Genomic DNA, 22165 nt, shown 5'->3' with positions numbered 1-22165 from the left:
TATATATATATATATATATATATATACTGTAAGTAGTAATGTAATAATTAAGCCAGAAGAAGGAGGATATAGACCCAAAAACTCCAAAACGCGTCGCATCTGGTTGATATATTTATTTTTGTAAGCTGTCAGTTTTTAAGTAATAAATGTGTTTAATTGACACTAAGACTTGGAGAGTGGCAATTAGAACCCTACGGCTTGCATGATATAGAAGTGTGGGACCTGAGACATTATTTGATACTACGGCACACCGGGAGGGGGGGGGGGAGACAGTATTGTCAAAAATACCCCCCTGTGAAGTAAGTTCTACATAGCTATATGGATGTGGACATGATCCTCTGACATTAGCCCCATTGGGCGCTAGCCTGTGTGTATTTTTTCTTTTGTTTTTGCATTCTGAAATAAATAGGGACCGGAGTGTCCTTTAATCATTTTGCCAGATAAAAAATTTTTTCCTCCCTGAGACTATTAAAAAAACTAAAATTTAAAGAAAAAAAAATGATTTAGTAATATCTAGTCAAATATGAATCCTGAAATATCCTATGTAAAAATTTTAAATTTTTTTTTTGTCCTTCCCGGGAGTCGGTCGTACGGGGCAGGTGGTTGGGATGGGGAGGGTAATGGGTTAAAGATATTGGATTATTTTTTGTGTCCTTATGTATATGGAAGGAATGTGTTGTTGAAAATAAAGATTAAAAGAAAAAAATATATAATATCTAGTCAAAAGGCATATAGGATCATGGGTAGAGTTCAAAATTATTTATTGAACATGTATGCCAAAATACATACAAAAGGGAGAACATGACAATTTTCCAACACAAAGGAAAGTATTTAAAATTACAAAGAAAGAAAAAACAACAACCAAAATTTGGAAAGTAGAAGCCGTAAAATTGGCCCCCATAACAATATGGCCCCTTCCAGGCCTGGATAGTGTTACATGATAACAGGTTATATCTTAAATTGCTCAGCAATATACATTTTAGATACCTATTATAACAATAGGTCTGACAAATATATATATTTTTTTAACATAAAGAAAAAAAAACACACATAACAACACGAAAGATATCTCAGATGTCACCAAGAATGGTTCAGCGATCACAATGCCCCATAGGGGTGAGTGTAGCAGCTACCTTTTTGGAATGGAACTAACATTATAATGAATAATCACAGGCCAAACAGGTTGTTCAGGAAGTCACAAGCTTCCCATATGAAATAATTATACACTATAATAGTTCCAGTTCAAAACCTCGGTCTGCCTGGGGCTCGCTGTGATTTGTAGGTCCTCATTGATTCTAAGGTCACACACATATATCGACAAACTGGACTAACATACATTGTATGCATATGTACATTGTATCGAAAACATCAACATCAAATAAAAATATACCTTAAATAAATAAATAATTAGATAAATAGTTCATAAATATATATATATATATATAAAAAAAGAATGACTACAATGGACTGTTACGACCAAGAGAGAACGTTCGTTGAGTGAGGGGTGACCTGGTTCCCTGAGATGTGTGCCACAGTAGATGGTTCATGGGCAGGACCCATCTACATGGTGATTTGGAAAGATAGTGGGTCACGTCCTCAACATTCTGCAAGTGATAGGGGATGAGAACCATTTTCTGATGTTGACCAACAAGTTGATTGTCCAAACTCAGTTCACAATTACAACCAACTTTGATGGTACACCATGGTCCTGTTATACAGCAAGGATCCCAAAGTAGACTTGTCCATTATAGGTGTCCAGGAAGTTGACATTTGAAGTTTCTGTGTAAATTATATCTCCCTGGTCAAGTTTGAAAAGTCCTCCTTGATAGATTGGTTGAGTCCAGGAGGAATGGGATTTGGTCTCGCACACCGTCTTACTGGATCTGAGCATGACCGTGGGCTCGTCGGAATCATTCTTTCTGAGGATTTCATGCGTGAGCTCTCGGCTTTCCTGGCAATTGCTGCCGGTGAACATCACTTGGGAGTAGACAAAATAGAGACCATCTTCTTCGATTTCCAAGGAGTTGGCGGCAAACTTTATACTGCCATCTTTGAAGGCGTTGTCTGAGATGCCTTGCCAGGTTATGCCTTTTCTCCCCTTTTTCCCTATAAATAATAAGAGAACCATAAGATACACGTTTCTACATAGAAGAAAGAGACACTTAAACCTCCGTTTCCAAGACGTATAAAAGAAGGGATTCTTTGCTTACCCATCAAATGAGCAGCGGCCCTCTTTCCTTTCATGGGTTGGGTTTGTGGCATGGATTCTGTAAGAACAAAAAGGTCTGATCAATACAGCTATCACGGTATTAAGTACAGTCATTATTTTTCCAGTCTACATTGTATGTACATGGGCTATTGCTATCAGGGACGTGCACAGACATTTGGGAGGGCAGGGGCTTAACTGAAAGAAAGGGCACTTACCATAATTATTTATATACATTTCCACATAATAATGCCAGACTGCCCAGGGCACTTTTAGGCATAACATCAAAAGGGCAGGGGCTAAAGCCCCCTTTCTAGTCAATCTGTGCATGTCCCAGATTGCTATAAATGCTGAAAGCAGGGACGGGCCTAGTAGGCTAATCTTAAGATCCTGGACCCCCTTGGAATATCTCTACCAGGGTCCTCAGCTACCATGAATAATTTATAGCACTGGTCTACTACTATCTGGAAGAGATACTCTTCGAACCCCCTGAAGCTTTCTTCATCCCCTTCAGTCATACCCCTAAATGACTCAATTGACTCCCAAAACTATCAAGCATGGCCTATATGGGCCCATGCGTTTCTTTGTAAAAATGATTCTTGCATCTTCTAAAGTACCATATGCCTCGTTTGTACATCAATACAGAAGAAGTGTGCAACAGCTAATATCTGAAGACACAACCGTATCTGTCTTTTAAGGGTTAATCGGCCCAGAGGGAATTCTCAAAAATACTCCTAAGGGCCTGTGCTTTGGCCTTATACAGAAGCACCTACTAGGATTTATAAGCACTTCCTTCTCGAGGCCACCATCTCAATGGGATGCATCTATATCAGTGTTCTCAAACTGTGGCCCCCTAGATGTTGCAAAACTTCAACTCCCAGCATGCCCGGACAGCCGTTGGCTGTCCGGGCATGCTGGTAGTTGAAGTTTTGCAACATCTGGAGGGTTAGAGTTTGGGACCACTGATACAAATGGCCAGTAGGGTACCCATAGCAGTGCCTGCAGGTCTTAATACATAAGCATGATGCACGTTATAGGAAATGTTAGAATAAGTCATATCCAACTTCTCCCACCCCCATGCCCCCAATAATTCGGCTCGTCCGGGCATGCTGGGAGTTGAAGTTTTGCAACATCTAGAGGGCCACAGTTTGGGACCACTGATCCAAATGGCCAGTATGGTACCCATAGCAGTGCCTGCAGGTCTTAATACATAAGTTATGGGAAATCTTAAAATAAGTCGTATCCAACTTCTCCCACCCCACGCCCCCCAATAATTTGGTTCGGTCAACCTTACCTAAATAATTCTTTATCTGAAGGACTTCTGGCACCGGAAATTCATCCTACGGAAGAAAAAAGGAAAGAAACCGAGATTAGCTGCATAGTTTGGTGTTTGCATTCCAGCTCTGATTGTGTTCAGGAGAAATATATATATATAGAGGAAGTAGATAGAAAAAACTCGATAAACCAGATAGACAAGAGGTGCGGCTGATCTCGTACCACTCAGTAATACGCCACTGATCAGTCCTGCGGAACTCTAAGCACAAGCGTGCCCTGCGAGACCCTACATTTAGGGTACAATTACTATATCTATCAGAATTTTTGAGGTCCCCATTTAGTTTTAGTACTTAGGTACTTGAGATAAGAGATCAATGCACTAAGTCGTCTCTGCTCCATCAGTAAACACCTATATGGGGGAGATTTATCAAAATTCCTCCAGAGGAAAAGTGGCTGAGTTGCCCATAGCAACCAATCCGCTCGCTTCTTTCATTTTTGAAAAGGCCTCTTTAAAATGAAAGAAGCGATCTGATTGGTTGCTAGGTACAACTCACCAACTTTTCCTCTGGACAGGTTTTGATAAATCCCCCCCCCCCCCCCCCCCCCTTAATCAAAACCTGTCCAGAGGGAAAGTTGCTGAGTTGCCCCTAGCAACCAATCAGATCGCTGCTTTCATTTTTTCACAGGTATTTTCAAAAATGAAAGAAGCGATCTGATTGGTTGCTACGGGCAACTCAGCAACAGGTTTTGATAAATCTCCCTAGTTACCAGAGTTGTTCTCAAGGAGACACGCACCTTCTCTTGAGTTGGGATGATCTTAAAGTGAAGCAGGGCCAAAAAGATGGTGGCCCCCAATAAGAGGACGAAGGAGGCGATGCTGAGCCAGTGGAAGCACGACGTCCTGCTCGTCTGCACATTTCGGAGAAGAGGTTCCTCAACGTGCACCTGTGTCAGTTCCATCTCTCTGCCGTGTGTTATGTTATTATCTTCTCGTCTCCTTTATAACTTGTTGCTAACTTTTTGCCCCTTTTATAACTCCAGGCAGTTGTTGTTTTGAAGGCTTTTTGTGCTCTACTGACTTCTCTCATCTCGGGAGGTATTTAACCCAGCTCTCCAAAATTTCCCTTGTGACATCAGGGAGGTGGAAATATCGGTGATAGCTGAACTGCTGCTGTTCACTCTGCTCTCTGACTCCACCCTCCGCACACATGGAACGAAAACTAACAGTCCCTTTCAATGGGGAAACACAATGCCGGCCCCCTGCAATCTTGGAAAAGAGACTTCTGCTTTTCTTTTTGTTGCATTGTGTCATGTAGAAAACTGGTGGAGATGAGGAAGCTGAGGGCGAAGCTGCTGAAGGCAGGGGACGTTATTGTCAGCCTTCAAATGAAGACTAGAAAAAAAAAACTGATGGGGACTGATCTATACAGATATTGTTGTAGGAATCCAGACTTGTAATCATTCAGGCTGAGTTATAGGGGGCGCTAGATTTCACTTTTAGGGTATGTTCACATGGCGGAATGTCTGTGCGGAGTCCTATTGATTTCGATGGGATTCTGCTGCGCTGTTCACACGACGGAATTTCTGCTGCAGATGTTTCTGCCGATTCCAGCGTCACAATTGTTTATTTTTTCCAGAGGATTCTGCTCAGAAATACTGTTCACTGCTGTCTATGAGACAGCGCCATTCAGAGCAATCCTACAGACCGCCAGATGGTGCAGATGTGCGGATTCTCCGCCTGTGTTTTCCGAGCAGACATTCCGCACATTTTTGGCCATGTGAACATGGTTTTATTTTTGGGCTGACAGTTCAGGGATTCGAGCACTGCTTTAGTGACAGACCATGTGGCTGCTATGGAGCTTATGTAGATAGGGGGTTCAGACATCATTGGTCCTGCTGGGTGACAAGAACCCTCTGCACAAAAAGCGCAGAGAGGGACATAATAATTACAATGCCCTTCTGTCCTCAATGACAAATCCTAGAATCATAATGGAGGGGGCATTTCACACAGTGCTATGGGCTCCCTCCCACTTACAGTGGCCTTAAAGGGGTACTCCACCCCTAGACATCTTATCCACTATCCAAAGGATAGGGGATAAGATGTCTGATTGCCGGGGTCCACCGCTGGGGACCCCTGTGATCTCGGCTGTGGCACCCCAGACATCCGGTGCAGGGAGCGAACTTCGGTCTGTGCCGGATGACAGGTGATGCAGGGCGGCACACCCCTGCTTGTGGCATCATGACCACAGCTGTCTCACCCCCTCCCATAGACTTGGATTGAGGGGGCGTGGCCATGACGTCACGAGCGGGACTCGTCTGGGACGTCTTGAGCCTCCAGCGCTGCAACCAATGCTCTACATGAATGCCGGGTGCAGCAGGGAGATTGCGGTGGGGCCCCCAGTGGCGGGACCCCCATGATCAGACATCTTATCCCCTATCCTTTGGATGGGGACCCCTGCAATCTCGGGTGTGGCACCCCAGACATCCAGTGCAGGGAGCTATGCGGGGCAGAGGCTTCTGCCACGCCCGCGCTTGTGACATCATGGCCACACCCCTCAATGCAAGTCTATGGGAGGGGAGTGACAGCTCCTCTCATACACTTGCATTGAAGGGGCGTGACCATGACGTCACGGGTAGGGCATGGTCGTGATGTCATGAGCCTCCGCCACTGCACCCAACGCTGTAAACCAGGCATTCTCAACCAAGGGTACGCTAAGGGTTATGCAGGGGTACAGCAATTTGCCGACAAATACCGGCCATGCATTGGCCAGAATTTTACAGCGCAGAGGGAGGATTGGATGCCGCAGTCGCCACGGCAGCTCACTATATTGTACTGAGGCAGGAGCTGCGTGAGTTGCAGTGGCTGCCGGGCCTGAAATGTGACGTCCCTGGCGGAGGTGCCAGCAAAGCGCAGAAGGATGTTACCCGTCAGTGCGGTCCTCCGACTCCCCCAGAATGGGATAGACACAGGCCTGGATGGGATAGACACAGGCCTGGGACACCCGCAATCAGACATCTTATCCCCTATCCTTTGGATAGGGCATAAGATGTCAAGGGGTGGAGTACCCCTTTAAGCACTGTGGGGTGCCTATAACTCAAAGGGTATCTGATAACTTTATTCCAGACAATAATCCATTGTGGATTTAGTTTCTTTATAGCTAATCAAATGGTTTGTCCAGTGGGATAAAAAAGGAGCAGATTGGGTGCCTGGGTCCCCCTGGATTACTGGTCCCCTTTGCCTGAGAATGTCACAGGAGATGTCCACTCAGCCAATCACTGGCCATGGTGGTGACCCCTGAGAGGGCATATCCTTACATCAGGCTGGTCCACACCAGCATAACAGTGTCGGGGGATCAGTAAAGGAGTATTCCTATTTTCCTAATGTTTTTTTTTTATTCACCCCCCCCACCCCAACACCCCCACTGACTGTAGACCAAGTTTACCCCTCTTCCTGACCAGACACCTTATTTTTTTAACATGCAGATTTGAAAGCTGTTTAATTCTTTCCCGTTCAGGTATTTGCATAATGTTATGTGCTGTTTGCTTTGTTATGTGGTAGCATGAGACGACCCCTTTCAGCTGCCCTGTGCGCCATGACCTAGGTCACAAACATGGGGGAGGACACAGTAAGTTCAGAGGGGGTTATCTCATATTATGGGGGTTGCCTCTAATTTAGCAACAAACTAAAACTTGAACTAAATTAATGTGAAACTAGAAACCGAAACAGAAGCCCCCGGTGATTTAATGTGGTGATGTGAGGAGAAGGGAAATCACATTTTTAAGTTTCAAATTCTAAAATGTATGAACTGAAATATACTGTATATATTACCTCTATCTATCTATCTATCTATCAATCATCTATCTAGCAACAGAAGGATACAGCAGCACACTGCTAGCACAAAGATATAAAGCATGAGTATATAGATAAAACATGAAAAGCTATAAAGCTGTAGTGCAATAAATGAAATAGCTTGGACCGTCCCACCATGGTAAGGTGACCTCATTGGGACGGACCCTACACTATGAATATGCCTCTGTGTGATCAGTTCAGCAGGCACCTTATATACACCTTATATACACCTGATAAGACACCTTATATACACCTGATAGAGGTGGGTGGGGTACCTCCATATTGGCTCTTGCACCCCACCCACCTCTATCAGGTGTATATAAGGTGCCTTGGATGTTTCAGGTCTTGCAGTGCCTGCTGAACTGATCACACAGAGGCATATTCATAGTGTAGGGTCCGTCCCAATGAGGTCACCTTACCGTGGTGGGACGGTCCAAGCTATTTGTCCGCCAAATTGCAAGCTAAGTACCTCACTATTTCATAACTTCATAATTTCATTTATTGCACTACAGCTTTATAGCTTTTCATGTTTTATCTATATACTCATGCTTTATCTATATCTTTGTGCTAGCAGTGTGCTGCTGTATCCTTCTGTTGCTGTATATTTAGCCCAGCAGCGTGCACCTGTAAGCCAGGTCCATATAATAGTTTGGAATCAATAGTGCTGGCCAACTTATCCTTTGTCTGTATCATCTATCTATCTATCTATCTATCTATCTATCTATCTATCTATCTAGCAAAAGGATATCACTGCAGCACACAGTCCATAAAGTGCAAAAAAGATGAGTTTATTCCATAAAAAGACAAGTGTTACAAAAAAGCGATGTTTCAGCTGGCTCATCCAGCCATTCTCAAGCCTGGCCTATACCCCGAAGGCTGCTTTGCACCGGGCGTTTTTTTTCATCATTTTTTGGATGTGCTGCTTTTCTACATTTTTTATCTATCTATCTATCTATCTATCTCATATCTATCTCATATCTATTTATCTATCTATCTCTCTCATATCTATTTATCTATCTATCTATCTCATATCTATTTATCTATATATCTCATATCTATCTATCTATCTATCTATCTATCTCTTATCTATCTATCTATCTATAGATACCAGAAATGGGCAGCACTATCAGGATAAGGGGTGGTGCACGCTGGAACAACTCGGTCACAAGTCCAATAAATCCAGTAAAGAAAGTCAGCAGTACTCTGAAAATTTGTGAATAATGTGTGGCTTTATGCACCAAACATCACGTTTCAGCCGTCTCACACGGCCTTCGTCAAGCAGTGACGAGTACAAAGTGCGGAGTATATATATAGCATACAGGTGATGTACAATTAGTGACACAAATTAATTATAATCAATAAACATATCGGTATAGTGACATGATCACATGATGCGGGCCATATAACATACACAGCATATTCATAAGAGACCTACAGCATATGAACCAAACTCACACGAAAGTCCGTATGTACATAATCCATTATTATAGTGCAGGTGGCTGTGATAATAAGGTTTACCTTTCATCACAGGAGGAGGAGGGGTTTCGGCATGCATGTCTATCACTGGAACATACAGGATCACCACGGGGCATACAGTGAAACCATGAGCCCGGTCCTTCTAGTCCCGGAAGGGAAGTGACGTAGTATAAACAAAAATCACTGTGTGAACCTTGCGCATGCGTCCTCTTCAACTTCTTAGGACGTGCGCCATCTTGGAGCCTGGCAATACCTTTCTGTCATGCATCATGTATACTACGTATTCCGCCATCAACTGGTTGTGCCAGCGCATCGTGGGGGTGGAGATGCACCTTTTATTTGGGAGCATGTGTCATGCAGAGCGGGGACCCGTTCCAAACGACAATCCGGTCTGACGTTAGCCCGATTGGCATATCCAGACGGGTGGCGATATCACTGTTCGCTCTCACTGGTAGGTTACATCTTGGGGTCCACTTACCCATCTTTGCTTATAGCTGTACATAGTTAATATGTACCTGGGGCCAATGGCTTGGGGGTAATGCTCAGGTTATCTCCAATGATAAAAGTGTGTCCCATAATTAGAAAAAAATGTAAGTGAAAATGCTTTCCTGGTGTCCAGTGTGGTTTCATGCGTGCAGTTTTCCTGCTCCTACCTGTGTAAAAGGAAGAGAAGTATATATAAATAAAAACTAGTACCAATAACGTTCATCGAGGGTCAGTAGAAGAAAACTAGTACACCTATCGCATAAAATACAGACTATCTTTGTTCCTGATGGTGCCATTTTATCATCCCTGGACATTGTTAGCTTATACACATCCATCCCCCATGATGGGGGTATAAGAGCAGTCAGAGATGCGATCATTAATTAATTTCCAAGGGAACACGCAGCTGCTGGTTGACTTATTGGAGAAAGTTCTCACCAGGAACTACTTCAAGTTCAATGAGCAGTTCTACGTGCAACGCGTCGGCACAGCAATGGGGACGAACGTTGCGCCAACGTACGCGAATGTTTTCGTCGCCCGTTTAGAGGAGAATGCCGTCTATGTGTACCACCACTTCAGCCATGTGCTGGGGTGGTGGCGGTACATAGATGACATCTTCCTAGTCTGGTCCGGCAGTGAGTCACAACTTCTTAGTTTCCATGAATACCTTAATGCCATACACCCCAACATTCAATTCACAGTTACTCATTCACCAACATCAGTTCAGTTCTAGGACACAGTGGTCCGGATAAAGGGATGCTGCCTACGCACCGATTTGTTCATCAAACTTACTGACAGTGATTCCATCCTTGGGTACGATAGCCAGCATCCCAAACCTATGTTAAATTCTTTACCTACCAGCCAGATGCTACAAACAAAAAGGATAATCAGTTACAGCGATAAGTTGGAGCCAGCTCTTGATAAGATGGTGTCCAACTTTGCATAGCGAGGTTATCCCAACACCTCATAGAACTAAGTAAACACAAGGTTCTACATCTAAATGAACACTAGACAAGCATTTCAAGAAAAAGTAATGAAAGCCTCCCATGCATTGTCTTTGTGTGAACTTTCTCGTGACTGTCTGGCAGGCTGTCAGGGGTCCTTAAGAGACACTGGCATATCCTGAGAGATGGCTACGAGAAAGTCAGTGAGTTTAATTCTCCCCCCATTATGGCATATCGCAGATCTGGGAACTTGAGAGACCGTCTAGTGAGAGCAGATGTGTCCCTACCGGTTCCCAGCAATGGTTTATAACAAGTGCAAATTATGGATCCTTCCCATGCAGGTCTTGCGTGAATTGCCCTCTGATGAAGAAAGGCAACACATTTAAACATCCCACTACAGGATTGGAATACAAAATCAGACACTATCTTACCTGTAATACCACATTCGTAATTTACGTCCTATGGGGCCTCAGCAAACTTTTGTATGTGGGGGAAACAATGTGTGATTTAAAGCAAGGATAAACCATCATCGATACACTATAAGAAAAAAGAGACGAGACCTTCCAGAAGCTAAACATTTGAATGATTTTGGACATACCGAAAGAGACCTCCAGTTCATGCTTATAGACCACGTTCCTCCATTGAAAAAGGGAGGTTCCTGTATCAGTCACCTAAAGAGAAGGGAACTCAAGTGGATCTACACCTTGAGCTCCCTTAAACAGCGGGCTTGAATGTAGAATTTAAGATTAGTCATAAAATCTGTAATCCATGACTTATTTGATCTCCTCTGTGATAGGTGTACTAGCTTGCTTCTACTGACCCTCGATGTACGTTATTGGTACTAGTTTTTATTTATATATATTTCTCTTCCTTTTACACAGGTAGAAGCAGGAAATCGGCACGCATCAAACCACACTGGACACCAGGAATGCATTTTCACTTAAATTTTTTTCTAATTATGGGACACACTTTTATCATTGGAGGTAACCTGAGCATACCCCAAGCCATTGGCCTCAGTTACCACATGTGGCCACTGGAGGACTCAACCATATAAATAAATATTAGTTCCAAAAATTACCTCATGCACTAATAATCTCTTGCCCTTGGATGCATCCACCTAACTCAAGGGCACCCTTGTGCCCAGTGCATGTTCCTAACATCTCCGGGGGCACAGAACCACCACCAGGAGGCCCATTCCAACTGTAGTTGTCAAAACCGCTCCTCCATTTTCCACTATACTCCGAATAAATACAGCAAGAACCCCAAGATCTAAAAAACATGGAGGGTGGGAGGGACCTTCTTCTTTCCACTTTTCCTGCTGACTGGAAGCTCCTCCTTTTCTGATCCCTCTCATAAACCCCTACAATCCTCCCCCTAAACTTTTAACCCCTGCCTAGCCCTAGCATCCCCTGCCCTGCCAGAACCCTCTTAAAGTGACTGGGCCCCAAAAAACTCCCATGCCCCATCACTAACCACCCCCTTACCCAAAAGCTAGGAGGGGACCCAGTCAAAACCCTGTCATATGCTAGTTCGCTATGGGTTCCTCTTCGCTCGGTTTGCTCCTACAATCATGGACACCAATACACTTATTCCAATAGTAAAGCAGATGAACATTTCTTTGTTATTCCGATGGGGTCTCAGAGATGAGACCCTTTTCTCACAAATGTTTAAAGGGGTATTCCGGGCAAAAATTTTAGCCCCTATCCAAAGGATAGGGGATAAGATGTCTGATCGCGGGGAGCCCGCTGCTGGAACCCCCCATGATCTTGCTGCAGCATCCGCACCCGGAGGTTACCAAAACTAGTGACGCAGTCCCCGCATAGAATGCGGGTGCTGCAGGAAGATCGTTGGGGATCCCAGCAACGAGCCCCCCGCGATTAGACATCTTATCCCCTTTGGATAGGGGATAAAATGTTTTTGCCCGGAATACCCCTTTAAGCTTCTGTACCACAACTATTAACCACATGCGCTTCTGCTGCAAATGACCCAACTCATGTTAAAAAAAAAATTAAAATTGTGGTAAAATGCAAATTTTCTTTTTTTTACAGAGATTTTGCTCATTCACTGCAAAAACACATGGGGTAATTAGTTGTGGTCCCACAATCTGTGAAAACAGCCTTATAGCATATCCAAGGGTGCAGGGTGACAAGTAGGTCACAACCTACTGGCACCTGGGTATTAGGTCACCATAACCACAGTTCTCTATATTAGGAAGTACAGGGAAGACACAGATTGTGTCCTCCTTGCAATACTTTTGATAGAGGGAATCCCAAACTACGAATGGAGACCACGATGAAGAGGAAGGACAGCTTTCTTAAGAGAGATTACATTTCTTCAAAATGTGACATTTCATAATTGTAAAGATTCAGCTACAGTAGGAAACTTTGCACAAGGAGCAAGAAAGGAACTTATCTGAGAAAGCATCAGTTATAGGGTGATGTAAGACAGCTTTCACTACCATTGTACTAAGACACTAGATCAGCAGTTCCCAACCTGGAGTACAGGCACACCCAGGGGTACTTAGCAGTTCTCCTAGGGGTATGGCAAAAAATCCAAATCCAAAAAATTGCCTCTAAACCTGATCTCAATGTGGTTGAGGGCACGAGAAGAGAGGGTAAGAGAAGAGAGCAGTGGCTGCTGGTACTAGCTGGTGTCACTGCACCATGGAGCGGAGCAGGAGGACAACAGTGGTAAAGCATGGGCACCAGGCTGCTTCGGTCTGTAACGTCTGCATCAACTTTGGTGCTATACTGCTCCTATAGACCAGGAACCTCCTACTATATCATCACATTGGTAGGTCCTCTGACTGGAGAAGCAGTGGAGAACCGAAGGGGTCTGCAACCATATGGGGGCACTGTGGGGGCCTACAACTATATGGGGGTACAGAGAGGGTAGTAATGTATTGGGACAGCCTACTGCTATATAATGCCAGTATGGGGGCCTACAAATATGTGGGGTACAGAAGGGGGACTAACTACTATATGGGGGAACAAAGCGGGTACTATTAATCTACACATGGGGACAGAGGTGGTCATTGTCCTGGAGAAAGGAGCCTAAAATGTCTGCCTGGCAGGTTCTGTGGAGATAAGTCTTGGCGGTCTAGGCTGGATAGGGAAGAAAAGGATAAATGAACAACTCGATCAGAGAAGATGCTACCTGTGAGTCAGGGGTCCTGGGAAGATAGTGAGAGAAGCCGGGAACCTGGGTAAAGGATACAGAGTAAAGAAAAGGATATAAGGTTGAAAAACAGCAACTATACTGATGACAAACATGTTGCCAATATGGGGAGTACAATTTTTTTTAAATGGTTCACCAATGGGTACTTGGGACTGGGGAACCACTGCACTTGAGCTGCTCAGCAGTGTTAATACTGGAGACAATACAAGAGGGCAGTAATAAATAATGATTTATATTGATCATTAATTTTGTTTCCTACAGTGTGCTAGAATATTACACTTCTTATCAGTCGTATTCCTGGAGAATCATCATCGATTGAAGGGGTTTGAACACGGTGGGAGACCGGGCAAGGAGAAAAGCAGTGCTAATAAGTTAGATACGTTCTTGAAATGATCCTAAAAGTAAATCTTATCAACATGGGTCCCCTAATATACCTACAGTATATCATGAAACTAAATCAAGTCCCCATTTCTCTTTATTGGAAACGGAGGAATTGGATCCACAGGAGGAAGACCGGGGTAATGTGTAAAAGATAGAGCATCCAGCATTGAATCTAAAATAGGATTAAAGAAAGGTAACCGCTGCCTTAAAAAACGGTGAATTAAATTAAGAATGATACGGATGCAATTTAGACCAAACTGGAAGACCTGGAAGATAAATCCAAGAAGTGCAGAATAAGATTTCTAGGATTTCTGGAGGAGGCTTTAAAGGGAGACCCTATCCACATAATCCAGTGATAGAAACGAATCCCCTATCCACAGGATAGGAAAAAAGGGTCTGCCTGACCCCCCCCCCCCCCCCCCACCACCACCACACTATCTTCAGAACAGGGCCCGACTCTCTATGATGAAGGCTCCTGCTCCTATCTTCTGAGACATACTCGACACTCACCAATAATCATACTCGACACTCACCAATAATCATACTCGACACTCACCGACTGAAAGCGAGCATTGTTGTGGCCGGTGCTTGGCTACGCAGGCCATCACTGCCGACATGAGTAAGCCTCCGAAGGTGAGGATCAGAGCTTTCTGCAGCCTAGTTATTGAGATCCCAGAGATCGGATGGGTCCGGAGATCTCATTCCCTGTTATCAAACAATCATCTGTGGATAGGGGACACGTTTTTTTAAGAAACCATTAAAGGGGTACTCTGCCCCTAAACATCTTATCCCCTATCGAAAGGATAATTTTAAAAACAAGTGAATGGGAAAGTGTCTGCTACTTACACAAGGAACACTATATTAAAAGTTTTATTTGGTGACAGGTACCCTTTAAATATGGGCCTAAATCCATTTCAGATCACTCTCCAATAATCCTTAAAGGGGTACTCCCCTGGAAAACAGATAAACTTGTGCCAGAAAGTTAAACAGATTTGTAAATGACTTCTATTAAAAACTCTAAATCCTTTCAGTACTTCTTGTGGATCATAACAGGAGCTGATAAGTACTGGAAAGATTAAGATTTTTTTTAATAGAAGTCATTTACAAATCTGTTTAACTTTCTGGCACCAGTTGATTGAAAAATTTTTTTTTCTAGTGGGGTACCCCTTTAATACTGTATAGATAGGGATATAAATGAAAATGGATTCAGTGTTATAGGATTAACATCATTGACTTTTGGAAATCTGGTCTAATGATAAATGTGCCCGTGGTATGGGATGGGCTGAAGACATCTTCATGGGTAATTACTCAAGGAAATTGTGCAAGTCAAAAAAAAGGTTTAGAGCTAAGGAAGAGGACATCAGGAGAGAGGCGAAGAACGCGTCTAGTATTTCCTCAAGGATCCAATTTAAAAGGAATTTGCATACTCTAAGATAAGCAGGAATAATTGAATACATTCTTGATAGAAGAAAGTCAATATAGTCTTTCCTTTCAAGGCCCAAAAAAATTAATTGAAAGCAGAAAGCCGAACAAGCTATTTATAGGACATTACAGCAATTGAGTTAGCTTAGGATATTTAAAGGGGTATTTCGGCTTTATACATCTTATCCCCTATCCAAATAATAGGGGATAAGATGTATGATCGCAGGGGTCCTGCCGCTGGGGACCCCTGCGATCTTGGTGCAGCCCCCGGCATTCTGTGCCGGGCACTGCCTCTGGGATGGAGATGTGACGGCACGGCCACGCTCCCTAGTGACATCACACCACGCCCCCTCCATTCATGCCTATGGGAGGGGGCGTGACGCCCCTCCCATAGACATGAATGGAGGGGGTGTGGTGTGGCATCACTAGGGGGCATGGCCGTGAAATGTATAAATCCGGATTACCCCTTTAAAGGCAATTTGCTTGACTAATGGGATAGTCCATACCATTTTCCATACCATTTTCCTTTCCCCCAAAAACCACAGAGTCTTGCTGGTAGTACAAAGGCCACAGCAGCCCAATTTTATGAACCAAAATTACATTAACATAAATATATAAATAACCAATGTATGAACATCATACAATAACCACAGATTATCAACAGTATAAACATTACCTGAGTCTAGAACCGCAGCAGAAGGACCTGGAGGCAGGTATAGCACAATTTAACCATTTCCGGCCTCCTACTCTACCCCTGGCCGTGAAGCACCAGACCCAGTGGCACCATATTCAGAGGCCCCCAACCTCCCTGAGGTCCAAGGAAACCACTACAAGGCTGGGCACCACCCCCAGACTCAACTTTCTGACCAACCTCAAATCCTCCATCAATTCTTTTAGTGTGCCTCCAAAACCTTCTCCTGCTAATGCTGCCATGACAAAACAACTCCAACCCCCATCAGAGTGGGCGGGCAGTGATCTTCACTGGCTTGTGAGGTACTGCTAACCCCCTATCCTCACCCCAAACTATTTAACCCCCCCCCACTAGCCCCGCCTCCTAATTTCCCGCTTTTCGAATTTAACCCTTTCCTACCTGCTAAAGACCAGATCATTAACATTGTCATGGGCCCCTCCAGTACAATTCTTTCCCTTCCAGGGCTTCCTTTCTTTTTTAAAAGGTCTATGAGTTGGGAGATGTTGGTAGGGAGGAAGAGATTGATCTTTTTTTTTTTGACCATCTGTAGACCTCTATTACCTTGCAAGATATCGAGGAATCTCTTCAGTGGAGCACCAAAGTGGGACAGTATGGTGGCCTACAACTATATATGGGGGCAGTTTGGGGGCCTACAGCTATATTTGGGGGCACAGAGGGAGCCTAACAACTTTATGGGCACGCAAAGCGGGTACTATTACTGTGTGTGACAATAAACATGGAGAGTTTGTAAATAGGTGGGTATTGTACTGCAGGAGCCTAAAATGTTTGTTTGACTGGTTCTGTGGAGAAGTCTTGTATGGGAGAAATCTTAATGGCGGTCTAGGCCAGATAGTGAAGAAAAGTAAACAACTCCGGTTAGAGAAGATGTCACCTGTAAATCGGGGGACTGGGGAGATAGGGAGAGTAAAGCATATGAATTATACTATAATCATTACAAAATGTCTCTAATAATGGAGTACAATTTTTTGGGAATGGGTTGAGAACCAGTATATACAGTACATCTGTCAAACAGTACATTTAAAAAAAAAAAAAAAAAAAACACTTACTTACCTGCCCACTTGTGCTTCCTGCTCTGCTATCAGCACATAGGAAACACCTTCTTAGCCAATCACTGACTGAGACGTGTTATTCCTCTGGCTAGTAATTGGCTTGGAGAACATTTTTAATGTGTCAAGAGAAGGAAATACTCAGTAATTGACACTGACATAATTGGCGAGAGTTCAAGGGCAGATGAGTATGTGTGTTTTTTCTTATCCTGACACCTTTTGAATACAAAATGAACTCTATGGAATACGCTTTTTATTCTGGGGGAAACAATGTTTGGGCACAATGTAATACCACATTTCTTCTACATCGGTCACTACAGGAGAAAGATGGAATTACATTGTACCTAATGGGAGACTAAAATCTAAAACATAACCATCTCCAAAGTGGAAGCTGCAAACTTTGCATTGAATCTCCAGTCTTTTTGATCCGAAGGGTTTTCAAGCAGGGGGCCCAATTATATGATGCCCATATGTCCATTAGTGTATATTGTCTCTTCTTATCCTAATGATGAGTTCCCTTTTTAACAGTCCTTTTTCTAAACCTGAAGGACAATATGTTTTCTGCCCATCATACATCATAATGTCCTTTTGTCAGATGATACATCGCTGCAGACATATTAGGAACTGAGTCTTTTATTTCAAGTCGCTAAACACTTTTGGTCAACTATTTCCTGTGTTGCTTTTAGCACTTTCATTATTTTTGTATCCAAGTTTTGCATGCTTCAAAGAATTTGTTCTCTTTTAATCTCTTTTAATCGTACTCCACTGCCCCAGCATTTTGTACATTTTGTTCCGAATGCTGGGTGCGGGCTGCGGGGGTCGTAAAGTCACGGCCACGCCTCTTGTGACATCACACCCCGCCCCCTCAATGTAAGTCTGTGGGAGGGGGTGTGGAAGCTGCCACGCCCCCTCCCATAGACTTGCATTGAGGGGGTGTGGTTTGACATCAAGGGGGCAAGGCAAAGCCATGACATCACGACCCCCGCAGCCCACACCCAGCGTTCGGAACAAAATGTACCGAATGCTGGGGTAGTGGAGTACCCCTTTAACCCCTTAAGAACTCAGCCCATTTGGGCCTTAAGGACTCCTCCTCTCCTTCTAAAAATCATAACTCTTTTATATTTTCATCCACAGACTAGTATGAGGGCTTGTTTTTTGCGCGACCAGTTGTCTGTTGCAATGCCAACACTCATTTTACCATAAAATGTATGGCGCAACCCAAAAAATACTATTTGTGTGGGGAAATTAAAAACGAAAACCGCAATTTTGCTTATTTTGGAAGGTTTCGTTTTCACGCCGTACAATTTACGGTAAAAATGACATGTCTTCTTTATTCTTTGGGTCAATATGATTAAAATGATACCCATTATAACATACTTTTCTATTACTGTTGCGCTTAAAAAAAAATCGCAAACTTTTTAACCAAATTAGTACGTTTAAAATCCCCCTAATTTGAAGACCTATAACTTTTTCATTTTTCCATATAAGCGGCGGTATGAGGGCTCATTTTTTGCGCCGTGATCTGTACTTTTTATTGATTCCATATTTGCTTATATAAAACTTTTATTCCATTTTTTATTAATTTTTTTGGAATAAAATGTCAGAAAAAAGCAGCTATTTTGGATTTTTTTTTTACTGTTCACGCCGCTCACCGTACGATATCATGAACATTTTATTTAAATAGTTCAGATATTTACGCATGCGGCGATACCAAATATGTATATAAAATATTTTTTTACACTTTTTGAAGGTGAAATAGGGAAAATGGGACAATTTACGTTTTTATTGGGGGAGGGGGTTTTTTGCATTTTTTTTACTTGATTTTTTTACTTTTATTTTTATACTTTAATAATTCCCATAGGGGACTATTTATAGCAATCATTCAATTGCTAATCCTGTTCAGTGCTATGTATAGGACATAGCACTGATCAGTGTTATCGGTCATCTTCTGCTCTGGTCTGCGGGAAGGCAGATCAGAGCAGAAGATGCCGGGAAGGCAGCGGAGGCAGGTGAGGGGACCTCCGGCTGCCGTGCTGGATGATCGGATCGCCGCGGCAGCGCTGCGGGCGATCCGATCATTCATTTTAGTGACCGCAATGCTACAGATGCCATGATCTGTATTGATCACGGCATCTGAGGGGTTAATGGTGGACATCGCGGGATCACGGATGTCCGCCATTACGGGCGGGTCCCTGGCTGCGATCAGCAGCCGGGACCTGCCGCGCATGATCCGATGCTCGCGGTTATGATTAGGATGTAAATGTACGTCCTGGATCGTTAAGTACCAGCTCACCAGGACATACATTTACGTCCTGCGTCCTTAAGGGGTTAAAGGGGTACTCCCCTGGGAATTTTTTTTTTAATCAACTGGTGCCATAAAGTTAAACAGATTTGTAAATTACTTCTATTTAAAAATCTTAATCCTTCTAGTACTTATCAGCTTCTATTTGCTCCATAGGAATCTCTTTTCTTTTTGAATTTCCTTTCTGTCTGACCACAGTGCTCTCTACTGACATCTCTGTTCATTTTAGGAACTGTCCAGAGTAGGAGCAAATCCCCATAGCAAACCTTTTCTGCTCCAGACAATTCCTAAAATGGACAGAGGTGTCAGCAGAGAGCCCCGTGGTCAGACAGAAAGGAAATTCAAAAAGAAAATAACTTCCTGTGGAGCAAATAGAAGCTGATAAGTACTGGAAGGATTAAAATTTTTAAATAGAAGTAATTTACAAATCTGTTTAACTTTCTGGCACCAGTTGATTTAAAAAAAAAAAGTTTTCCAGGGGAGTACCTCTTTAATGAGAAATTTTAATACACACATGTGTGTATTTTCGGTAAAATACAGTATATACAGTATAGGAGAATCATATGTTTCCAATATACTAAAATTAGGCATTTTGTATTTGCTTCAATGGCGCTGAAACTGCGCAACCAGACACAACCCGTTCACAGGTGCGGTGCTGTTTATGGAGAATGTTTAACCTCTTAAGGACCAGGCACGTATGAGTACGTCCCTGCGCCCTGGGTCTTAAGAACCAGGCACGTACTCATACGTCCATGGGAATTTCGCATCCCGCCGCGCGCCGGGCGGGTTGCGAAACTGGACTCCTGCTGAAATCGTTCAGCAGGCATCGCGGCATATCGCCCAGGGGGGTCCTGTGACCCCTACATGTCGGCGATCGGAGAAAATTGCATGTCAATTCAGACATGCGATTTTCTCCTATTCCGGGCTGATCGTGTCTATGGTGACCCGATCACCCGGAAAATAGGGATGCTCGGCCCTGTCAGTGACAGGCCCCAGCATCCTGCAGGGTAGGAGTGAGGTCGCAATGCTGCGATCTCCTCCTATCCCCTGCCATTGGTCAGAACTGATTCTGACCAATGGCAGAGCAGGACGGTGGATTGCCATGGAGGCCGGTTACCTGGAGGAGAAGACTCGTGGTGCCCGGCGATCATCGCAGACATCCAGCGGAGATCCCGATTCAGGTAGGGAATCGACGGTGGGGGGGAGAAATGAAAGTGAAAGTAATGTGATCTTAACTGTGGCAACCACTAGGAAGGCCGAACTGCAACTCCCAGCATGCCCAGACAGCCAAAGGCTGTCTGGGCATGCTGGGAGTTGTAGTTTTGCAACATCTGGAGGGTCACGGTTTGGGGACCACTGTTACAGTGGTGCCCAAACGGTGGCCCTCCAGATGTTGCCAAACTACAACTCTCAGCATGCCCAGACTGCCCAGGCATGCTGGGAGTTGTAGTTCTGTAACATCTGTCCCTTCAGATTTTGCAATTTTCATGAAATTTTTGAAAATTGCTGCTCTACTTTGAAGCCCTCTAATTTTTTCAAAGAGTAAAAGTATGTCCATTTTATGATGCCAACATAAAGTGGACATATTGTATTTGTGAATAAAAATAACATTTATTTGGAATATCCATTTTCCTTATAGAGAGCTCCAAAGTTAGAAAAATGCAAAATTTTTAAAATTTTCATGAAATTTTGGAATTTTTTTTAACCAAAAAAAGGATGCAAGTAACAAAGAAAATTTACCACCAAAATAAAGTAGAATATGTCACGAAAAAACAATCTCAGAATCAGAATAATCGGTAAAAGCGTTTTAGAGTTATTAATTCTTAAAGTGACGGTGGTCAGATGTGCAAAAAACGCTCTGGTCCTACAGTGAAAATTGGCCTGGCCCTTAAAGGGTTAATCCTTTACAACTTTTTTTTATACTTTTAGTGTCCAAATACTTCCCATTAGTTGTGGTAACCTTTGGACAAGGAAAACTCTCATTGGACTATGGACTCATACGTCTCATTGTAGGTTTGCAGGCAGGGAAATGATAGTTCCAGGTCTTCATTTTAGTATCACATTACACCCATATGTAAAGGAACAATTCTCATTACCCCATACTAAAAAGGATCCCTGTTTTGGTTATAACCACCTCTAACCACCAGGGACTAGAGTACTTGAAGCTTGTTTGCCATTATAACCTGCCCAAGATCCATTTTAGGACTACTCAAGATGGAATGCAATTTAGACTTTGCCCACCCTCTCATCCGGTTTTCTGACCGGACCTAAAACCGTGGTATGCCGCGGTTTTAGGTCCGGTCACAAAACTGGATACGGCTCAAAAATTAGCCGACCGGAGTCACCGTTTGACTCCAGTTGGCTCATTGAAATGAATTAGATAAGGGCCGGGCCTGGCTGGGATACGGGAGCGCCCGGTTTCCTCTCGCCCAGCCCGATCCGGTTCCCGTATTGTAAAAACATAGTGTGAACCCAGCCTTAAATGTCTTTTCTTTCAAACTATCCTTCCTTCCAGCAATAAATCATACTATGCTCTGAATGGCAGCAGTCAGTGATTAGATCTACAGCAGGAAAAGAGCAGCGTTATGTTCTGAGGAGATGCTGGGCTGTTTATCTCCCTCCGTGTTTGTCTTCCAGAAGGGTGGGGGTTAGATCTCAGTGAGTGCTTTGCGCAAAGACAAGGTGGATCTGATAATGTTTTCTTTCTATCACTCCCTGCAGGTAAGTGACAGCTGCAAGAAGAACACTGCTCTATATAGCTAATTAATGATATTTAGACAAAGAAATAGGTTGGTGAGAGGGAAAGCATGGGCTATGGGTTTAGTTCCCCCAAGTAACCCTTTAAGAAAGACTGTCCTAGCACCATCTGTCAGCTGTCCTAATGTTAAGCT

General features: G+C 43.5%; 1 protein-coding gene across 1 annotated transcript; it reads right to left on the bottom strand.

The window, feature by feature from the left end:
• Positions 1–794: 794 nt before the first annotated feature.
• On the bottom strand, positions 795–5035 carry LOC130291035 (tumor necrosis factor-like). The gene is made up of 4 exons (XM_056539371.1): positions 4277–5035; positions 3501–3546; positions 2211–2267; positions 795–2106 (listed from the first exon to the last, which is right to left on the bottom strand). The coding sequence occupies exons 1-4, from the start codon at positions 4439–4441 to the stop codon at positions 1712–1714; spliced, it is 663 nt and encodes a 220-aa protein (XP_056395346.1). The 5' UTR covers positions 4442–5035; the 3' UTR covers positions 795–1711.
• Positions 5036–22165: the final 17130 nt, after the last annotated feature.

The sequence above is a fragment of the Hyla sarda genome, chromosome 9 (assembly GCF_029499605.1).
Source record: "Hyla sarda isolate aHylSar1 chromosome 9, aHylSar1.hap1, whole genome shotgun sequence".
In the NCBI taxonomy this organism is placed as follows: Eukaryota; Metazoa; Chordata; class Amphibia; order Anura; family Hylidae; genus Hyla; species Hyla sarda.
The sequence above is the reverse complement of the archived record's forward strand: the minus strand, read 5'-3'. Positions and strand labels throughout refer to the sequence as shown.

Bases quoted from the DNA above. Each gene is read 5' to 3' on its own strand.
- LOC130291035 (XM_056539371.1), bottom strand. From the start codon at position 4,441: ATGGAACTGACACAGGTGCACGTTGAGGAACCTCTTCTCCGAAATGTG. The intron at 2,268-3,500 runs GTAAGGTTGACC...TTGTTCTTACAG, and splicing joins TCAGATAAAGAATTATTTAG to AATCCATGCCACAAACCCAA. The intron at 2,107-2,210 runs GTAAGCAAAGAA...TATTATTTATAG, and splicing joins GGCCGCTGCTCATTTGATGG to GGAAAAAGGGGAGAAAAGGC.